The sequence below is a fragment of the Pseudorasbora parva genome, chromosome 18 (genome assembly GCF_024679245.1).
Source record: "Pseudorasbora parva isolate DD20220531a chromosome 18, ASM2467924v1, whole genome shotgun sequence".
In the NCBI taxonomy this organism is placed as follows: domain Eukaryota; kingdom Metazoa; phylum Chordata; class Actinopteri; order Cypriniformes; family Gobionidae; genus Pseudorasbora; species Pseudorasbora parva.
In genome coordinates this window covers 28,974,679-28,993,294 of record NC_090189.1, presented here as the reverse complement: position 1 = coordinate 28,993,294, position 18,616 = coordinate 28,974,679, and the positions used below count along the sequence as shown (strand labels likewise).

Sequence of the window (18,616 nt, the reverse complement as noted above, 5' to 3'; positions counted from 1 at the left end):
TGACGACAGAATTTTCTTTTCTTTTTTTTTCTTTTTGGTAAACTGTCCTATTAAAAACATTTGAAATGTTTAAAAGATGTTTCTTATGTTCACAAATGCAGCATATATATTGTGAAATATTTTTATATTTAAAATAACTATTTTCTATGATAAAATAATTTAAAATGTAATTTATTCCTGTGATGACAGGACTGCTGAATTTTCAACATCATTACAATCTTCAGTGTCACACAATCCTTCAGATAATTCTAATACTGATTTGGTGCTGAAAAAACATTTAGTGTTATTATTAATGCTGAAAACAGTCTAATAGCTGCTTAATATTTTGGTGGAAACCATTATGCATTTTAAGGATTGTTTGATGAATAGAAATGTCAAAAGAAATCGTTGTAAATGTAACATTATAAATGTTTTTAATATGACATTTGATCAGTTCATTGTGTCCTTGGTGAATAAGTGTACATTTCTCATAAATAAATAATTATATTTGAGATAAGGTCCTGAAGCTACGAAAGCTTTTGAATGTTTCAGTGGTATATAATATATAATTATATATATATACAGGTCATTCTCAAAAAATTAGCATATTGTGATAAAGTTCATTATTTTCCATAATGTAATGATAAAAATTAAACTTTCATATATTTTAGATTCATTGCACACCAACTGAAATATTTCAGGTCTTTAATTGTTTTAATAGTGATTTTGGCATACAGCTCATGAAAACCCAAAATTCCTATCTCAAAAAATTAGCATATCATGAAAAGGTTCATAAGAGGCTTTTAAAAACTCCCAGCCTGGTTCATTACTCAAAACCGCAATCATGGGTAAGACTGCCGACCCGAGGTGACATTCCCAAGGTCACGCCACTTTTGAACCAGAAACAGCGGCAGAAGCGCCTGACCTTTGCGCCATTGACAAAATGGCGCCGCCGTGTTCGATCGCCGTTCAGGTCGCTCCTCTGAGACATTGCTTTTATTTATTATTCTACACTCTTTTGTTCTCGATTTTTACTAATCTATCATCAGCCTTGGTCTGCTATGATAGCAAAACACTTTTGGATATAGGTTATCGCTACACTGACCTGGTTCAAGACGCTTTCATCAATCCTCTGTGGCCACCTGAGATTCTTCGGAACGCCAAGTTGAACAAAGGCCACCCAACTCGTAGGCGAAGATTCAAAAAACACAGCGGGAAACGCGCTGGGATCCGCAACAGACTGAGGAAGAGAGCATTCAGTCCTCCTCTCCCGAGCATTCTGCTCGCAAATGTCCAATCCTTGGAGAATAAGATGGACGATCTTAGAGCCAGGATAAGTTTTCAACGAGACATGAGAGACTGCAACATCTATTGTTTGTCCGAAACATGGCTCACGCCCGCGGTCCCGGACACAGCTGTAACGCCGTCTGAGAACTTCTCTGTTTTCCGGATGGACAGAACAGCCGAGGCCGGGAAAACCAAAGGTGGTGGAGTGTGTTTCATGATCAACAAGAAATGGTGCGATCCCAGAAACATCTCCATCCTTTCGCGATCCTGCTCGCCTCACCTGGAACATTTATCAATCATTTGCCGCCCATTCTATCTGCCTAGGGAGTTTTCTTCGGTCATCGCCACTGTGGTTTATATTCCACCACAGGCAGACACGGGACTGGCTTTATCTGGCCTCCATGATGCCATCAGCGGCTCCACAAACAGCCACCCCGATGCGGCTTTCGTCGTCGCGGGTGATTTTAACAAAGCCAACCTTAAGAAAGTATTGCCTAACTTTCACCAACATGTCTCCTGTCCCACACGAGGAGCAAACACACTGGATCACTGCTATTCTCTGTTTAAGAATGCCTACAAGGCTCGTTCACTACCAGCCTTTGGTCTGCTATGATAGCAAAACACTTTTGGATATAGGTTATCGCTACACTGACCTGGTTCAAGACGCTTTCATCAATCCTCTGTGGCCACCTGAGATTCTTCGGAACGCCAAGTTGAACAAAGGCCACCCAACTCGTAGGCGAAGATTCAAAAAACACAGCGGGAAACGCGCTGGGATCCGCAACAGACTGAGGAAGAGAGCATTCAGTCCTCCTCTCCCGAGCATTCTGCTCGCAAATGTCCAATCCTTGGAGAATAAGATGGACGATCTTAGAGCCAGGATAAGTTTTCAACGAGACATGAGAGACTGCAACATCTATTGTTTGTCCGAAACATGGCTCACGCCCGCGGTCCCGGACACAGCTGTAACGCCGTCTGAGAACTTCTCTGTTTTCCGGATGGACAGAACAGCCGAGGCCGGGAAAACCAAAGGTGGTGGAGTGTGTTTCATGATCAACAAGAAATGGTGCGATCCCAGAAACATCTCCATCCTTTCGCGATCCTGCTCGCCTCACCTGGAACATTTATCAATCATTTGCCGCCCATTCTATCTGCCTAGGGAGTTTTCTTCGGTCATCGCCACTGTGGTTTATATTCCACCACAGGCAGACACGGGACTGGCTTTATCTGGCCTCCATGATGCCATCAGCGGCTCCACAAACAGCCACCCCGATGCGGCTTTCGTCGTCGCGGGTGATTTTAACAAAGCCAACCTTAAGAAAGTATTGCCTAACTTTCACCAACATGTCTCCTGTCCCACACGAGGAGCAAACACACTGGATCACTGCTATTCTCTGTTTAAGAATGCCTACAAGGCTCGTTCACTACCAGCCTTTGGTAAATCGGACCATGCCGCCATTTTCCTTACACCTGAGTACAAACAAAGGCTCGTTCAGGAACCCCCCGGTGAGGCGGGAAGTTAAACGCTGGTCGCCTCATTCAGAGATCACGCTACAGGCAGCTCTTGATGACGTTGACTGGGACATGTTCTGGGCGAGTTCATCGGACGTCAGCGAGTTCACTGATGTGGCGCTCTGCTTCATCAACACACTGACAGAGCAAGCCACACAAACAATAACTATAACGTCCTTCTCTAATCAGAAACCGTGGGTGGACAGTTCAATCCGCGCTGCAGTGAACGCCCGCACTGCCGTCCTGTGCTGATCAGCTCGCTGGACTCCTCACATCCATCTTCAATGAGTCCCTTGCTACATCTGTGGTCCCAACCTCATTCAAAAAATCCACCATCATCCCTGTCCCCAAGAACAGTAAACCCTCTTGCCTAAATGACTATCGCCCAGTGGCTCTCACGTCTTTAGTCATGAAGGTCTTTGAGAGACTCATCAAAAACAACATTTGCTCCTCCATCCCTGACACCTTGGACCCTCTTCAGTTCGCCTATCGTCCCAATAGATCGACTGAAGATGCCATCTCTCACGTCCTCCACTCCTCCCTCACATACAACGACAGCAAGAATGGGAACTATGTAAGACTGCTATTTATTGACTATAGTTCAGCCTTTAACACCATAGTTCCCATTAAGCTAACTAACAAACTCCTGGATCTCGGACTGAACTCTTCTCTCTGTCACTGGATTGAAGATTTCCTCACTGGCAGACCTCAGGTGGTGAGAGTAGGACAGTTCACCTCCACCTCCATCACCGTGAGTGTAGGAGCTCCACAGGGCTGTGTCCTCAGTCCCCTGCTCTACTCTCTCTACACGCATGACTGTTTGTCCACACACAGCTCCACCTCTGTCATCAAGTTTGCGGATGATACTGTTGTCCTGGGCCTCATTTCCAACAACAATGAGACCGCATACTTGGACGAGGTGGAGCAACTGACATCATGGTGCCAAGACAACTGTCTCCTTCTGAATGTGAACAAGACCAAAGAACTGATTGTGGACTTCAGGAAGAGACAGCAACGGTCATATTCCCCTCTCATGATCAGCGGGACACCAGTAGAGAGAGTGAGCAGCTTCAAATACCTGGGTGTGAACATCTCCGAGGACCTGACCTGGACTGCACATATCCAGTCTCAGGTGAAAAAGGCCAGGCAAAGACTGTACCACCTGCGCCAGCTGAGGAAATTCCGGGTCTAACCAGCTATCCTGAAAACGTTCTATTCAGGGGCGATAGAAAGTTTACTGACTCAGTGCATCACAGCGTGGTATGGTAACAGCACCAGTCACGACTGCAAAGCCCTGCAAAGAGTGGTGCGCTTGTCCGAGCGCATCTCAGGGTCAGCTCTCCTGTCTCTGCAGGACATCTACATCAAACGATGCAGAGGCAGAGCTACAAAAATCATCAAAGACACATTACACATTACACTCCTGCACTTCTTTTATCCACGTATTTATTTTTATAGTCTCCAGTTTACTTTATCTCACTTATTTTATTCCACATCTCTTATTTCTTTTACTTGATTTATTCATAATTCTACATATGTATATATATAGCACCTTATCCTATTCCTATTTTATCCTATTCCTATTTTATAATTTATAGTGCTTTTTTTGTTAATAGTTATTTGCTGTCCATGGAGTCGACCTGTTTACATTTCACTGCCGGTTGTATTCTGTATAACTGTGTATGTGACAAATAAAACTCTTGAACTTGAACTTGAACTTGAACCTGGGCTACAGAGAAAAAGCACTGGACTGTTGCTCAAATTTTGCATGTCATTTGAAAATCAAGGTGCCAGAGTCTGGAGGAAGACTGGGGAGAAGGAAATGCCAAAATGCCTGAAGTCCACTGTCAAGTACCCACAGTCAGTGATGGTCTGGGGTGCCATGTCAGCTGCTGGTGTTGGTCCACTGTGTTTTATCAAGGGCAGGGTCAATGCTAGCTATCAGGTGATTTTGGAGCACTTCGTGCTTCCATCTGCTGAAAAGCTTAATGGAGATGAAGATTTGGTTTTTCAGCACGACCTGGCACCTGCGCACAGTGCCAAAACCACTGGTAAATGGTTTACTGACCATGGTATTACTGTGCTCAATTGGCCTGCCAACTCTCCTGACCTGAACCCCATAGAGAATCTGTGGGATATTGTGAAGAGAAAGTTGAGAGACGCAAGACCCAACACTCTGGATGAGCTTAAGGCTGCTAGATAGCATCTTGCAGTTGATGGAGATTTGTGGGATGCACATCCAGGGCACAAAGCTCCTGTTCCACCACATCCCAAAGATGCTCTATTGGGTTGAGATCTGGTGACTGTGGGAGACATTTTAGTACAGTGAACTCATTGTCATGTTCAAGAAACCAATTTGAAATGATTTGAGCTTTGTGACATATTGCATTATTCTGCTGGAAGTGGCCATCAGAGGATGGGAACATGGTGGCCATAAAGGGATGGATATGGTCAGAAACAATGCTCAGGTAGGCTGTGGCATTTAAACAATGCTTAGCAAATACTAAGGGGCCTAAAGTGTGCAAAAAAAAAACCATCCCCCACACCATTACACCACCAGCCTGTACTGTGGTAACAAGGCATGAAGGATCCAGGTTCTCATTTTGTTTAGGCCAAATTCTGACTCTACCATCTGAATGTCTAAACAGAAATCGAGACTCGTCAGACCAGGCAACATTTTTCCAGTCTTTAACTGTCCAATTTTGGTGAGCTCATACAAATTGTAGCCTCTTTTTCTTATTTGTAGTGGAGATGAGTGGTACCCGGTGGTACAACCTGGTGGTACAACCTTGAGGTGGATGGGCTACAACAGCAAAAGGGGTCTTCTGCTGTTGTAGCCCATCCGCCTCAAGGTTGTGCGTGTTGTGGCTTCACAAATGCTTTGCTGCATACCTCGGTTGTAACGAATGGTTATTTCAGTCAAAGTTGCTCTTCTATCAGCTTGAATCAGTCGGCCCATTCTCCTCTGACCTCTAGCATCAACAAGGCATTTTCGCCCTCAGGACTGCTGCATACTAGGTTTTTCCTTTTTACACCATTCTTTGTAAACCCTAGAAATGATTGTGTGTGAAAATCCCAGTAACTGAGCATATTGGGAAATACTCAAACCCGGCCCGTCTGGCACCAACAACTATGCCACACTCAAAACTGCTTAAATCACCTTTCTTTCCCATTCTGACATTTAGTTTGCAGTTCGGGAGATTGTCTTGACCAGGACCACACCCCTAAATGCATTGAAGCAACTGCCATGTGATTGGTTGATTGGTTGATAATTGCATTAATGAGAAATTGAACAGGTGTTCCTAATAATCCTTTACGTGAGTATATATATGTAAGATTCTTTTGGGTGTGCAAAAAGGTGTAACTCACAGGCAAAGCAGGCATGAATATTTTTACATAGAGTTGTGACAGACTGTTGAGAGAGAAAAACAATTATAGGTTATACACAGTTAAAGAAACTCCACAGACACATGTCCAAATGATATGGCATTATGTCATTTCACAATACTTACCTCATTTACTTGATATCTCTTCATTTACTCATATACTTCATATTGCAATATAATTACAACAGACTTTGTCCACAGACTCAGGTAAGTTTTACTAAACAGGAGCATTATTTAAAGTGTGTTGAATGTGTCAGACCTGGCCACACGGGGATTCTGTCGAAGAGCCAGCAGGATTGACTTTGTGTTGATCAGCAGCGCCCAGCAGGGGAAACAGGCCAACAGGAGGATGAGAATCCCTCTCTGCAGTATCACTCCTACCCGCTTCAGATTATTACCCCCAAATGTCTGCAGGACATAATTCAATTCAAATGACACCTGAGCACAAATGATACTCACATTACTGAACATTGACAATCATACCTGAGAGATGAGTGTATCACATGCAGACGCCAATCCAGAGCCGATGGAGATGCCGGACACATTAATAACCTGAGCAAAAATAACTCATTTATAAAGGCAATGGGTGTTTTAATGAACACCACTATAATAAAGTTATTTTGTGAACTTGCTCACAGCAATAGCGAGAGCCACACTGGCCAGTTCAGTTTTCCCCAAGTGTCCACAGAACACAGTGCTGACGAAGCTGATCAGAAAGATCATCAGCTGAGATATAAACTGCATTGAGAGAGAGAGAGAGAGAGAGAGAGAGAGAGAGAGAGAGAGAGAGAGAGAGAGAGAGAGAGAAAACATTTAACAGTATACATCAACAACTACACGTTTGCCAAAACTAGTTCAAATTAATTTTCCATTCATCTTTGGAACACAAATGACCGATTTCTCTCCATTGACAGTCAATGCAACTACCACTATGACACTTCAAAAAGTTTATAGAGATTGTAAAAGTTATCCATATGAATTGAGAAGTTTAGCCAAAATTTTATGAAGAGACTTAATTGCTTTATATGATTAACAGATTTATTTAAGCTTTTATTAACATTTAAACATTGATCAGCGATCATAAAAAGCTCACCCGAACCTGCTTGACATGCAAGAATGAACCTCATTGTTTTTTGTGGAAGCTCAAAGGTGCTGCGTCACACGCAAACAATCCTCATTGATGAACGAAAGTCTTGGAACGACACGAGTTGACAGAATTTCACACACACGCACGCACGCACGCATTTTTATTTTTTATTAACATGTACTTAAGTTTCACAGCCTTCACTCAATACTTTGTTGAATCACCTTTGGCACCAATTATAGCCTCAATTCTTTTTGAGTATGATGCTACAAACTTGGCACACCTTTTTTTGGTCAGTTTCTCTCATCGTTCTTTGAAGGACCCCTCAAGCTCCATCAGGTTGGATGGGGAGTGTCGGTGCACATGGGGAGTGTCATATCCATCTAGAGATGTTCAATCGGGTTCAAGCCCGGGCTCTGGCTGGGCCATTCAAGGACATCCACAGAGTTGTTCTGTAGCCACTCCTTTGTTATCTTGGCTGTGTGCTTAGGGTCATTGTCCTGTTGGAAGATGAACTTTCACCCCAGCCTGAGGTCCAAAGTGCTGTGGAGCAGGTTTTCATCAAGGATGTCTGTGTACAATGCTGCTTTCATCTTTCCATCGATCCTGACTAGTCTCCCAGTACCTGCTGCTGAAAAACATCCCCCACAGCATGATGCTGCCACCATCATATTTCACTGTAGGGATGGTATTGTCCAGGTGATGAGTGATGCCAGGTTTCCTCCAGACATGACATTTTCCATTCAGGCCAAAGAGTTCAATCTTTGTTTCATCAGACTAGAGAATTTTGTTTCTTCAGGTGCCTTTTGGCAAACTCTGGGCTGTCGTGGCCTTTTACTGAGGAGTGGCTTCTGTTGGGCCAATCTACCATACAGGCATGATTGGTGGAGTTCTGCAGATATGGTTGTTCTTCTGGATGGTTCTCCTCTCTCCACAGATACCCCTTTTCAACAGAATGAACTTGGGTGATAGTTCAGAGCCAGTGCTATTGTCAGTTGGTTCGACTGACGAGCCTTTAAGAACGGGGTTGTCTTTCCACAGGCTAGAGAGCCACCACAGACCCAGTTCTTACGTCACTGTATATGTCTCATCTTTCTCAGCAACGCTAGCAAGGCAGCGGGAAATAAAAACCAGGGCCGTGCACAGGGGGGTGGCCCGGAGGCTAGAGCCACTGCCCCTATGCCCTCATCGGCTAAGGTGCCCTTCTTGCCCCCTTCCCTCCCTCCCTCACCCTCAGAGGATTCCCATAAAAGCGTTCTGTTCCGCCACTAATTACATTAATCCGTTCCGTGTTTTCCCGCTCGCTCCGCAGCATCGCGGGGCTGTGTCCTCTCTCTGTGGAGACGGCAGTTCCAGAATGTAACAGGTATATTACAAACTACAATCAACATTACAGACAGTGGTTGATCCGCGGAATTAGTAGTTTGTTTCAACAGTGCAAACATGGATTCAAAGCTCCATGCCAGCAGGTAAATCGTCATATACTGAATACTGAATATTTAGCTGACAGTTTGTCAGTCTTTAACTTCTGTAAAATAGATTTCCAATTATAATCCATTTTACGAGTTTATACTAGTATCTATAACATACGTCATATTTATTATATTTTATTTAGAGCATATTAATCGTATACACAATAAAAAAGGTAATACAGGCTATTATATAAATGAGTTGTATCAGGGTACAACGGGGCAAAAGCACACCCTAATAATAACAAATGCATAAGAAAAGTTTTTCTTATGCATTTTTTAGCCCTATTTTAATTCCTTTCTATGTAAAGCACTTTGAATTGCCATTGTGTATGAAATGTGCTATATAAATAAACTTGCCTTGCCTAATAATGTGCTCATTTTTCAAAAAGTTCATACTTGTGCAAAAAATCTCTAGCAACGTTTGCAGCATTTTCTGTTTATTCTGATGAATAAAATAATTAATTATTGTTCAGTAAATATTAAAATGTTAATATAAAAATATTTTTAAAATACAGACACAAATGTTTAAATAAATAATCTGAAAACATTGAATGTATGAGATCCCATAATAATTTAATAAAGTTTTATCGTTGTAACAACTAATTTTTGTATTATATGATATGATTATTATCATATTTTTATTATAAATATGATGTTGCCTCTAAGATGGACACCCAACTTAAGATATTTACCAGCTGAATCTTAACCATGTCATGTCAACAAATGGAAGTCAGTCAGCTGTTTATTATCATGTTAAATATGCCTTTTACCCCAAATACCATACTTTTATATACTCTGTTATTAAAAAACTGTTGTGTATGATTTACATAAATGATAAACAAGACCTTTGTCTCAAAATATATTCAATAATTTTAGTGATTCTCATTTGCTACTTAAATCTCCAATAAAAAATAAAAATAGAAGAGATCAAATTACCACGGAATCAACTTTTTGGAAGAATAATTAGAACAACATAAATTTAATTAACACGAAAGCCTAACAATTGTATTTACAGTATGATTGTAAAAGGTTTGTTATTCATTCTCTATATTAAGATGATACTCAACCCCCTTATAATGCCCCTTTTTTTTGGTTTGGGCCACTGCCCCTCAAAATGTCTGTGCACGGCCCTGATAAAAACACACAAGGCTTGTCTGATCCGTTGACCGATCCGCATATGAGATAGCAAAATACAGCGTGAGCGACTCAAGAGCATAAGGAGTCGCTTGCTCTCGCTGTACTTTGATGTCATACGGCGATCGGTCTGCACAGCGCGCGCCAATGCATCTCAAACAAGCCTTCCATCAACAATGGCTCATGGCTTTATGAAGCTACATCGGCATCAAAACACCGCGAATCCAACTCATTCGTGCAGTTCACCATGATTTGTATAGATGGAGATTACAATCGAGCAACTGTTAGCTTGATTAGCTGCTATTTAAAAAACGGTGGTCTCAAGTTTGTGTTCGTCTTGTTGGTCATGATAACCCTGCCCCAGCCACTGACACAAGCGGTTCTTACTTCTAGCCCAGTAATGTTTTGGTGCTATTAAGAACCACTTTTCCTGGTTCGGAGCTGGTGCTTTGGCTGTGGAAAGACAAAGAACCGATTTTAAAACTAGGCTCTGGCTCCGAACCAGCATCAGCACTGCCTTGGAGGAAAAGGGGTAAGAGAAATGTTGGAGCTCTGTCAGAGTGACCAGCAGGTTCTTGGTGGTTCCAGCCTTCTTCTATTAATGAATAATGGAGGCCATTATGCTCATTGGGACCTTCAATGCTGCAGACATTTTGATATAATCCTGTCTCTGAGGTCTACAGACAATTATTTGAACTTCATGCCTTGGTTTGTCCTCTGGCATGCACTATTAACTGTGTGACCTTATATAGACAGGTGTGTGCCTTCCAGATCATGTCTAATCAAATTAATTTACCACATGACTCCAATCAAGTTGTAGAAACATCTCAAGGATATGTAGAAACAGGATGCATTTGAAGTAAATTCCATGTCATGTGATTGTATTTTTATTTATTTTATTTGTATTTTTCATGTTGTCATTATGGGGTATTATTTGTAGAATTTTGAGGAAAATAATGAATCGAAGTGAAGCACTGTGAATACTTTCAGATCTTGGTCTGAGCAAACAGACGAGCTACTATAGCTCAAACTGCTCAAGATATTGCTAATATAACGCTCTGGAAAAAAAATAAGAGACCACTTAAAGGACAACTCCGGGGAACTTTTACATTTATTTTGATCGCTATACCTTTGTGAGTACAGTCTATAGAGAGAGAGAAAAAAAAAAAAACTAACCAGATTGTTGCCTTCAACACGGAGTTATTACAGTTAATGCCCAGAGCATAAACATAAAGGGTGTCTTTGTGCTTCTTAACAGACACAAAATGTAATTAATATGTCTGTTCAACATGAACAGGTCCCTTACATGACAACGAGATGCGTTTAGCCACTCAGCCATTGTTTAAATGCACCTAAACAGTTTTTAGATGATAGTTTTATTACTGAACATCTTTCCTCAAGCCGTGGGTGCCCAAATGGAAGGATAAATAAAGTTTGCATTACCTCAACAGTGGTTGCATCCGTGGTTGCAACATGACATCATGACTTTGCGTAAACATACACGCCACTTTCTAAAGGCTAGTGGCGTGTTATTTATACCCATTTTGAGCTATCCGCGTGTATGTCTACGCCGTGTGATTCCGCCTGTATGTGTACGCCTAAACGAAGCATAATTTTCGCGTGTATGTCTACACCATGTGATTCTGCCACCCAGATCTCACAGAATTAATATTTATAGCCTAATTTTATATTTTGGAGCAACTAACTCCACTCCTACCCTAAACTTACCCACTCTCAACAATATAAAACACGTAACAGGCAAATACATGTACAGTCACATGTATTTATTGCAAAAACTCTAAAGTATTAACTCATGTTGCACTCCCGGTCTTCTGAAGTCACACGATATCTTCATGTGAAGAACAGAGTTGATAATGTTTTAGTCGTTGAAATGATGATCGCGCCCCTTTGCAAACAGAACACACGCACTCGTTAATATTTTTCATTCAAATGATACACGAGATCGATCACGGGACACACGAGAGCCAATGGCATTTTACAATCAAAGCTGACGTAATGATGCATTTGGTCACGAGACACACGACAGCCAATGCTGTCAAAGCTGAAGTGACGTTTCTTCTGGCGGCAATATTTAAAATGTATTATTAATCTTTGGCGGATGGACTCGACGTTCTGATCGCTTTTGGGGATTTACTTCACACAAATTAACCGTTTTGCCTCGGAACACTTGGAGTATTTGTACTTTCTGAATAAATTGTGCCTGCAGTCATATCTGCCTGTTATCCTGTTTTTTATAATACACAAATGGGTAGGTTTAGGGAAGAGTTTGAGTTACATGATCAAAATGTGTCTGAATATGTGTGTGTGTGTGTGTGTCCACGAGGTAAATGGATTTATAAACATACTAAATTATGTTTTTTTTGAAAATGTAAAAATGCAGAATGTTTCTTGTGATGGGTAGGTTTAGGGGCTGTGTGTGTGTGATGGGTAGGTTTAGGGGCTGTGTGTGTGTTATGGGTAGGTTTAGGGGCTGTGTGGTGTGTGTGGGTAGGTTTAGGGGTAGGGGCAGTGTAGGGGGGTAGAATGAAACAGTGTTGATAAACACGCTAAAAAGGGATTATGCGTCTTTATAGCACGCCAAAATGGCATACGAATTGGCATGTCATACATACGCCATTTCATGAGATCAGTCTGACGACGGAATGGCATTTTTCTTCAACTGGCCCTGCTGTGTCTATGTCCTCCTTGTCAAAGTGTTCGCTGCAAATTTTCGCATTCTGGTGCCACAATACGGAAAGGCACAAATGCGAACAGTTTCTTCTTCACTTGTGAGTCCGATCAGATTATAACTCTAGTGATGTCCGGTTCACAAACGAATCGCTCTTTTGAACCGGTTCTTTTTAGTGAACCGGGCGAACCAGTTCACCAAATCGGACTGAATCGTTCAAAACAGTTCACGTCTCTAACCAGCACTGATCCCACAAGATACTTTAGTTACTCAATTTCTGACATGAGTGACAGTCCCTCCGAATAGAAATAAACTAATGTCTTGAATTATATGTGTAACTCCAACCGTTCACTGAACTGAGACACATTTTGCTGAGAGAACTGATGGACTCACGAGCATGCATGTGTAACTGAACGTGCCGGATCAGCAGTACAAAATCGAAAACCGTTTCTTTCGGACATGTTCAATACTGAGAACCGACGAGCCGATGAGCAGAGCCTCTTCATACATACGACGCTCTTCCCAACTGGACTATTTGCCTTTTTCCAGCTAGAACGGAGTTCTCACTGGACTTCAGCGCGAGACTACAGCTAGCTGTCTAAAACAGGTGAATTTAAACAATGGCTGAGTGGCTAAACGCATCTCATTGTCATGTAAGGGACCTGTTCATGTTGAACAGACATTTTAGTTGCATTTTGTGTCTCTTAAGAGGCACAAAGACACCCTTTATGTTTATGCCCCATAACTGCCGTTTTAGCTGAGTGGAGGCTCTGGGCATTAACCGAAACAGCTCTGTGTTGCAAGAACCAATCTGGTTTGTTTTTTTGTCTATAGACTGTACTCACAAAGATATAACGTTCAAGATAAACTTAAAAATTCGCCGAAATTGTCCTTTAACATTGAGAAATCAAGTTAAGTGGTCTCTTAATTATCCAGAGCTGTATATCGTTTCAAACTAAAAAGTTTGACTTTCTTAGTTTATTCTTAGCTAAAAACACTTATGTGCACAAAATGTGCAAAAAAATATGTGCTCATTAATGTATATTTACTTCTTTCAAGTAATAAAAATATTCTCGTAAGTTTATAATATGCCATTGAAAATACATATGGGTGAGGGGTCCTCCATCTTGAGGACATACCCATAAATGCAAGCTTCGACTTTCGCATTTTCAGGGCTCTCAAGTTTTGAACTGAGTTCAGAGTGAGATTTCGGCCGTGGGTTTGGCTGGGTACGGGGGTCTGATATGAAAAATGACAAATTCGTACAAATAAAATAAATATGTATTTAATTAGTGTGTGTGTGTGTGTTTGTGAGAGAGAGAGAGAGAGAGTGAGTGAGAGAGAATGGTTAGTGTTGTTTATTGGTGTTGGTAGCAGGTTTTTGAGGCCTTCAGCCCAGGGGTTGGTGGCACCTTAACATGAGCACGGTCGCGCTGAAGTGAGCTGTGGTTTACAACAGAGATTATTTTACTCTCAAATAATCTTAGACAAGCTGCCTATGATTATTGTTTGCTATATCAGTATGGTTGTATGTTTTCCTCTCTTTATGACAGCGGAAACAACTCCCACACCAATACACCATCATTTTTTAGCCATACAGAAATAACAACAAAGGCTGTGGATTCAGGGGACGGAGCACCCAACTCCAAACAGTCTTTATTTCAAATATGTATTTTGTTTATTAAAAGCAAAGTTTTTAATTTCAAAAGCATTTCTGAATTCAGTTAAAATAACAAAATGTAAAAAAAAAAAAAATGTTTTGCCACCATGCAAAATGTAATTAATGCTTGAATAACACCTATGTCTCCTTTCCATTAAAAATAATGGCTAGTGCGGTGATGTGGCATAATTTTTGGAATTGCTTGAACATGTTAAACACATCTAATTATTTCTGTAATACATTTTAATTTTAATTTTGCAACTTATATAAAGTATTAGCCTACAATATACAATTTATGTTTAAATTTTATGTTAAAACTAGTGTAGGAAATAGCAAATGTAAATTATATTATTCAATTTGAATTATTATTTTGCTCCAAATGTTGCACACATGATATGGAAAATGTTAATGTAAATTTTGAAATGCATTGCCATTTTACATATTGCATTGTAAATTTTATATCGCTACACTTCAGATTCCATAAATAGGGGTGAGCACGAATATATTTGATCTGTAATTAATGTTAGTAAAATTTCAATATTATTTTTATTTTTCGATATTGCTTCGCAGGCCTAAATGCAGTGAATCCATTATACATCCCTCTAAATCTCGCAGTTTTAACTAAATCCACTGATCACTAGTGTCGTCTGCCTCGTGATGTTTGGAATTACTTAAATGAAAATGATCTTACAAAATGGAGTTACTTTTAATAAATAAATTAATGAAAGTGAGTTTTAAAAAAATCCCATCCAAACACCAGTCGAATGAGGACAGCTGTCCATCACCGCATTCACGAGTGCAGGTGAGCACAGATGTTCACTGAGTGAGAGCGCAATAACGTACAGCAAAATGCATTTCATGCAAATCATGATTGAGATAAGGCTTCCTTTAAGTTTTGTTGAGGGATTAAGAACAGAAAACAAAGTGCTGTCAGAAACTTAACTTAACACCGTTATCTTTGTGTCTCTGCGCCTGTCATCGGGGTTTGTAGTTGCCAACTAACGGTTAGAGGTGGGCAGATCGATACTAATATCGATAATATCGATACCAACGTTGGTATCGGTATTGATCGATACCAATGTGAAAATATCGATACTTAAGTTTCAGTTTCTCTCGTTTTGCAACCTGGCCGTGTTTGTCAAAATGCTTCTGCTGTCACAGAGTAGAGGAAGCTCTCAAAAGAGTGCTGCTCGTGCTCGACACTGCTCTCCTCCCCCTCTCCTGTTTTGTACCGTCACGTGACTCACCACTAGCGCTACCACCAGCAGTCATGGCGCGCGCGCAGCTCAGCCAAGCATTTAAATTTTCAGCATTATATCGTATGACAAGGAGAATTTGTTTTACATGTTTTATATTTATTGTGAATTAAAACTTTGTGACTTTGTTTATTTAAGAAAAAAATCCTGAAAAGAAGTGCACTAAAGAGATTTTTTTTGTTAACATGCTACTTGAAAAGAGTAATCATTTTGTAACTTTGTTTATTTAAATAAAACAGAAGTAACCAAAAGTTGTTTCTGAACAAAAGCTTTTGTAGTACTGATTAATAAGCCAAAATGCAAATCACAAAAACATATTAAAAGTCATGAAAATTCATTTATTTAGGTTGAAGACGCATCCACCTTAATTATTAAAAAGTATCGGTATTGGTATCGATATCGGCAAAACTGGCCCTGTATTTACTTGGTATTGGATCGATACCAAATCTAGCGGTATCGCACACCTCTACTAACGGTAGGCTACTTCAGCGAGCATTTGATTCAATGAGTGAGGCCTTGGCGTGAATCACAGAATGTGACGTTGGAATCAGAACGTAAACATTCTTGGGTGGAGGGAGGAATATCTATATCTTACCCAGATACAGCAAATCTATTTTATGATTGGCTGTTCGGTCTCTATATATTTTATATTAGATTAACTGGTGCGTGGCAGGGCCGTCAGAACTCTATGGGGAACTCGCTTGATTCCTCTAATAGCGGGCGTGTTACCCTGGCAATGTCTCGATTTCTCTGCGTGAGAAATAAGGTGTGGCGTGTGAGCGTGTTGAAATGCGTGTTTCTCACGCCCAATGCGTGAAAATTGAGAGCCCTGCATTTTAACAGCTCTCCCTCGCACCTCCGCCACATCAACTGATCTCTGCTTACGGAGAAAATTATATGGCCTACTTTGCCTTACACTAGTGATGTCGTACAATTTACAGAATAACGATAGCACTGATAAAAGTTACTTTACTAAGATTACCTTGCATTCGTCGGGGAACCTGATAGGTGATGTTAGCAATGAAATGGTACAATAATAACAAAAACTTAAAACTATTATTCATTTTTACGTAGATGTCATTAACTGACACATTAAATAACTGCAAATTATAATAGTTTTCTAAGGTAACCTCATCACTTGAAGGAACACTCATGGACGAGGTCGAACTGGAAGCCATGTTAATCTTGAGCCCCGTTTCCACCAAAATTACCCGGAACAATTTGTACCAGGAACTTTTTTACAGGAACTTTTCTCCCCCCCAGACCTGCAGCTGTCTGCGTTTCGACCGCGATAAAGTTCCGAGAAGATTAGGCAAATTAGTCCGGTGATGTAGGACTGCACGCGACTGTTCCTCCAAGCCAGTGACGGACAAGGGCTGTCACTTTTTATTCGATATTCGAATATGCATTCGAAGATGACGTGAAATATCCGTAATCGAACTATAAATAAACTATCTGGTTTATAGCCATGTAGCGCAATTTTTTTTTTACTGTCGGTGCGTTTACATGGAGCACTGTAATCAGTTTAAAAGTCCAATCTGAAGGAAAATGCTCCATATAAACACCTCAATCGTAATAAAAATGCCCAAACTGAATGAAATTGTAATCGTTTTGAGATGGGTGGATAAATCTTTTCATGAATCGATCAAACGCAACATTTCACCATGTAAATGACCTGACCGGATTACTTTTGAGTGTGCGTCCTTATGTGACAACAGCGCGCGCCCCACTGAAGAGCACACGTCGTGCTCATGCACCAAGCATGTTGACAAGAGAGGAAAATACATTTTTCTGAGGGATAATCTTTTTATTTCATAAGAAGTTATGAAGATAATGTTGGCATAATGACACTGTCCCTAAGCCTATGTAAGCAAACAATCAACTTCTTCAACTGTGCCTGACATTAGAATTAATTTTTTCTGAGATGATTATTACACTTTACAACAAATGAATAGCTTTTATAAAACCGTAAAGTCCTGGTGGCCGTTGAGAGTTGCTATGGCATCCGTAAACACATTCAGCTGCTGGAGATGACGGCGTTGTAGATAATTGAATATATTCGAATGCCTTGCTTGATATTTGATATCCGTTCGAATTAGATTTTTTTCAAAAATGACAGCCCTAGCGGACAGTAATCATTTTTGTGTGTACCGATTGAAAGATTTAGTTGATTTAGTTATTATAAGCTATTTATTTGTTTAAATAATCATCTCAGAAAAAATAATAAATCTTCTGTCAGGCGCAGTTAAAGTAAAAAACTGCCTGGGGCAATATACGCTGTGTCATTACTCCAACATTATCTTCATTATCTTATAACTTACGAAATAAAAAGTTAACCCCTCAGAAAAATTAACTTTCCTCTCTTGTCAACATGAGCGCGGCGCTTTTAAAAATGCCGAGTTGAACCTAAATGCTGCGTCAGCTCAACCAATCAGCATGTTCAGCGCCCAAGTCCCGCCCTCGAAAGTTCCTGAACTTTGAAAAAGTACTACCCCGCGAGCAGGGCCGTTTGGAGGGGGAAATATTTACCCGGAACTTCATTTATACCCTGGTTCCTGCGGTCTAAACACACGAAGTACCACCCAAAGTTCCTAGTTCCTGGGTAAAGTTCCTGTGGTGGAAACGGGGCTTTGGACTAAATCGGCCGGCCACCATAGGAGTTAAAACAAAATCAGAATTGAGAGGAACAGAAACTAATATTCACTGGATGGTCATATACCTTCTGCTAGATGGGGAAAATATCACAGAGTGTAGCTTTAATATTTATATAGATTTGTCATTTGTCAACAAAAAAAAAGTTCTTATAATGTGCAGTGTAAATAAAATACAGATTAATCAACAATTAATCTAGTTGATTTAGATCACACTGAATAACACTTCAATACTTTTGACCACAATACTTTTTAGTCAATTTAATAATCACTCACCACTGGTCCAGCCAGTTTTAGCAGCTCTATAATTTCTTCTTTATAATTTACAGGCAAAAAACTTCTGAGTTTTCTTCGAAATTCAGTAACATTCCGCGAACTCGAAGTCGAATGAGCATCATCACTTCTCTCATGTTTTCGGGATTCACTTATTTGACGTTCTGTGTTAATTCTTTCTGTTTCCATTACTGAAGCAAGTCCCCTGTAATCACAAAGCATTAACCTTTACT

At 40.6% G+C, this 18,616-nt stretch overlaps 1 protein-coding gene across 1 annotated transcript in view; it reads right to left on the bottom strand.

Annotated features, from left to right (window-relative positions):
- LOC137046041 (multidrug and toxin extrusion protein 1-like) overlaps positions 1-18,572 on the bottom strand; it is a 50,057-nt gene extending 31,485 nt beyond the window's left edge. The window contains exons 1-5 of the mRNA XM_067423093.1: positions 18,387-18,572; positions 6,801-6,902; positions 6,648-6,716; positions 6,424-6,572; positions 6,148-6,190 (exon numbers count right to left, since the gene is read on the bottom strand). Of these exons, the coding sequence (XP_067279194.1) occupies positions 6,148-6,190; positions 6,424-6,572; positions 6,648-6,716; positions 6,801-6,902; positions 18,387-18,572 (549 nt within the window). The remainder of the gene's footprint in view (positions 1-6,147; positions 6,191-6,423; positions 6,573-6,647; positions 6,717-6,800; positions 6,903-18,386) is intronic.
- Positions 18,573-18,616: the final 44 nt, after the last annotated feature.